Below are 4,089 nucleotides of genomic sequence, written 5' to 3'. Positions count from 1 at the left end.
TTACACACTACCGCACCTCGTTGTCATACTTCGCCGACCCAGAATCACTCACACCACAATAGGATCCACCACCTGAGCACGCAGGGGCACACATATACGTCCTCTCTCACCCTTCCTCTGTCAATTCACTCTTCTCTCATCCGCGGCCGCTCTGTGTACGCAAATAATAACCGATGAAACGAAAACAGACACTAACCTACTTTCCGCTGATCGCGCGTGGTCGTTTCACACTCTGTAGCTCTCCCGAATAGAAGAAACTTAATCCAAACCATGAGAGATCGACCTAATAATAAACAATCGAAAATAAAACATCTTTATAACCAGCGAAACAAAGACTGAGTGGAGCAAAATTCTGTCCAGAGAACCAGTAAAGCCGAAAAAACCACATTTGTGAGGATTTTTGAGGGATTTTTCACATTTCTGTCACTGACTGACTGAGCCTCGACTGGCGTAGGGAACTCTGTTCTCGACTGGACGTATGATGTACCTCGCAAAGCGAGCGAGTGTTTAGAGACCTCACGGTGACGCGTCACTGTTGACGATACCGTCGTTAGGCGCCATATGAGTTTCCGAGACGCCAGCCAGCGGAGCCAAAGCCAGCAGCAGAAGCGTAGCCAGCGCCGGAGTAACCAGCAGCGTAGCCAGACAGTCCAGAGAGACCTTCACTGTAGAGACCGGAGGAAAGGTCCTCACCCAGGGCAAAGTCACTGGCCCCGCCTAGACTGTAGCTCTCGGCGCCGAAGCCGTAAGCTTCACCGAAGATACCGCGCTTGCCGTTCTTGCTGGGCTTGGTGGATTTCTTCTCGGAGGTCTTCTTGTCTTCAGCCAGCACCACGGCGGCGATCATTAAGACGCACACCTGGGGAGCAGAGGAGATGAATTGTGGTGAGTTGAAGAGGAGAGATGAGCACTAACTTGGATCAAGATCACGAAATTGCTATTTTGCAAAGAATTGCGTGAAAGACTTAAAATACGTAAAAAATGTAATCTGCTTATAATTGCTATTAGTTAGGTATATAAACTACTTTTACCCATATTTAACAACTTTTAGTAATAGCTAACATTGGTCATTTATTACTTCTTGTATTGCAAAATTAGCCAAATTTGCGATTTTTTCTTCCAAATTTGTAAATCAGTCAAAACTCGATCATTTTCAATCGATTTGACCTTCAAGTAGGTACTTAACTGTAGAATAAGATACATAACCAGAGTAGTAATTTTTTTTATTTATATTTTTTAGACATTTATTTATTTCCTTACAGGGCAGTAGAGACTTGCTTCTATTTTATTTTATTTATTTTATTTTATTTATTTTATTTTATTTATTTATTTTTATTTTTTACTTCAGGTGAAAGAACTCCAAATGTTTGCATGTAGAATACTAAATAAATAGCTAAATACTGTTCCATTTTCCCTCCTTTGATTTGTAGCAAAATGCATTTTAATTGGATCTTGTTTAATTTGTTGGATCTGTAAGACTTGTATGAAATAACAGATAACAGCATATGCTAACTCTTTATGTAATGTGTGTGAATGAACGAAAGGATTGGGTTCGATGTTTTAACTCGATAATTTTGCATTTGGTCTTTTTTTTTTTAAAGAGGTTTGACAGAGGGAACTGTAACTGCTAGGGTCTCATCGTCCCGAAATCGAAGAGAGAAGGAAGACAGGATAGGAGAAAGCCAGCCGTTCCGAGAACGAACATTATCCCATCAGGATAAAATCCGCCCGGGGCGGGAATCGAACCCGCGGCCTAGCGCTTACATTGGTCTCTTTGTTTCGGGATATCTTTTGAACGTTTAGTCCGATTTCGATGAAATTTGGTATCATGTAAATTTGTACCTACATAGGTACCATAAGTATTCAATATAAAAAGGAAAACATTCAACAAGAATGGTTTTAGAATATTCCTATAAGTCGGTATGTAAAGTTAGGGGGAATTCGGCGATTCCATAGGGACTTTCTTCTGAGTTCTATAGTTTATTGAACTTTCGGCCTAGCTAGCAAATAAGAGGATATTAGTTTGTTTTTCTGATGATGAGGGCAAATCTTCAACTTTTGAATTGAAAATCGATTCTAAAATACACGTCTTTTATTTTCAAGTTATCTATCTTAATTTCTTAATCAGTTACAACTACCTAGGTAGGTATTGGTTTGCCGGGCAGTGGTCTATTGCAGTTGTTAAGGCGTTAGAATAGAATAGATATTATAATAAGTAGATATATTTATAGGACTGAAAAGTCCCTTTACTCTTAAAATCTAAACAAAGTCTTTCAGATTCATTAGATTCAAAAGATTACTGTTGACTCTTGAGCCGAGCCAAGAGAAGGAATTATTACACTTTGAAAAAGTCAACTTTTGAATTGAAAATCGATTCTAAAATACACGTCTTTTATTTTCAAGTTATCTATCTTAATCAGTTACAACTAGGTAGGTATTAGTTTGCCGGGCAGTGGTCTATTGTAGTTGCTAAGGCGTTAGAATAGAATAGATATTATAATAAGTAGATATATTTATAGGACTGAAAAGTCCCTTTACTCTTAAAATCTAAGCAAAGTCTTTCAGATTCATTAGATTCAAAAGATTACTGTTGACTGTTGAGCCGAGCCAAGAGAAGGAATTATTACACTTTGAAAAAGATGAACTTCAAATGAATGAAAAGACAAAAGACACTTCCAGTTTGATTTTAAGATTGTTAGATCAACAAAAGAAAAAAGCCAAAGTTGAAAAATTATACTTACGAAAGCCTTCATGATTGAGGAAACTTAAAATAAAAGATCGATTTAAAACTTCGGAAAAAATTCACGAATTTTTTTTCGGACTTCTCAGCTTCCCAGTACACTCTGAATGAATGATTGAATAACAACTGATATCTGCCTAGAGAATTATCTAATTCTTATATAACCCCAAGTTCAATACTGGCAAGGCATTGATCTAGGTGCTCTAGGTCAACTTTACCCCCACTACCGGGGGGTTTACTGTGGTCCTGAGGTTTGACCCCCGCCCCAGTACAATTGGGTGGACCGCCTCTCATGTGATAGGTGTCAAAGCAAGTTTGAAATTTTTAAGCAGGTTAACACTTTGTCACACGTACTGCTAAAATGCACTATTAGTAGAGCAGTGGGCGAGGGTGTGGAAAAGAGCGTTAGGGGCTTCAAAGGACAGCAGATGGGTAAAAGGGGTGGCAAAGGGCGCCAGGGGAGCGATAAAGGGCATCCTAGGAGCAGCGAAGGGCACTAGGGGTTGGCAAAAGGGCGCCGGGGGGCTGCTAAAAACAACAGTGAAGTTTCAGACAAAGCCCCCCCTCCAGCGTACGTACCGCCCTGTTCGTGGGAACAGGCCTTAATCCAGAGTTGATTACTAAGTTCCATCTTTACTGATAGAGAATCATTAATGTCATTTCATGATTTTACAACCAGTGAGTACAGATTTTTGTCGATGGTGGGATTCGAACCCGGGACCTTCTGCATGGCAAGCAAGCGCGTTACCACTGGACCAACCGTGCCTATGGACCAACCGTGCCTATGGACCAACTATTGCAACGCCTAATGCAACGTTGTCGTTGATATACGGATGGGTGACTATCTGGGCAATCGCATGCTGGATTTTCCCTGCCCCCACTCAGGCTGGGTGAGTTTTAATGTGAGGTGGGTAGCTTGTCTCTGAACGAAGGGTAAAATCTAACCTATTATAGAAGTGTCAGCGGCGAAAGAACGTTGAATACACCAGTTTTCAATAGATCACTAAAGTTACGTAACGTTGCGTGGTTTTGGGATAAACATTGAAGGGACTTCAGCCATTTCCCCCCCTGATATACTTACCTATGAAATGTGCCGGAAGGCGGGCGAACGTCAAGAGTTCGAAGCGCCGCTTGGCCTATATTAACACGAAATACTGAAATCTGTCCCCAATCACCCAGGTTCGGAATCATCCCTGTTCGACTGTAGTAAAATCGAATATTTGTGGATTTTACCTCAAGCTTGTCTCTGAACGAAGGGTAAAATCTAACCTATTATAGAAGTGTCAGCGGCGAAAGAACGTTGAATACACCAGTTTTCAATAGATCGCTAAAGTTAGCCAGCCTAGTTA

At 40.7% G+C, this 4,089-nt stretch overlaps 1 protein-coding gene across 1 annotated transcript in view; it reads right to left on the bottom strand.

Moving 5' to 3' along the window:
• The window catches only part of LOC108253994 (glycine-rich RNA-binding protein 3, mitochondrial-like), a gene marked incomplete at its 3' end in the record, with an annotated part of 10,229 nt that extends 7,352 nt beyond the window's left edge, over positions 1 to 2,877 (bottom strand). The window contains exon 1 of the mRNA XM_017448904.2: positions 2,742 to 2,877. Within this exon, the coding sequence (XP_017304393.1) occupies positions 2,742 to 2,753 (12 nt within the window). The remainder of the gene's footprint in view (positions 1 to 2,741) is intronic.
• Positions 2,878 to 4,089: the final 1,212 nt, after the last annotated feature.

The sequence above is a fragment of the Diaphorina citri genome, unplaced genomic scaffold, assembly GCF_000475195.1.
Source record: "Diaphorina citri unplaced genomic scaffold, Diaci psyllid genome assembly version 1.1 scaffold6169, whole genome shotgun sequence".
Taxonomy (NCBI): domain Eukaryota; kingdom Metazoa; phylum Arthropoda; class Insecta; order Hemiptera; family Psyllidae; genus Diaphorina; species Diaphorina citri.
This window is presented reverse-complemented; position numbering and strand designations above follow the sequence as displayed.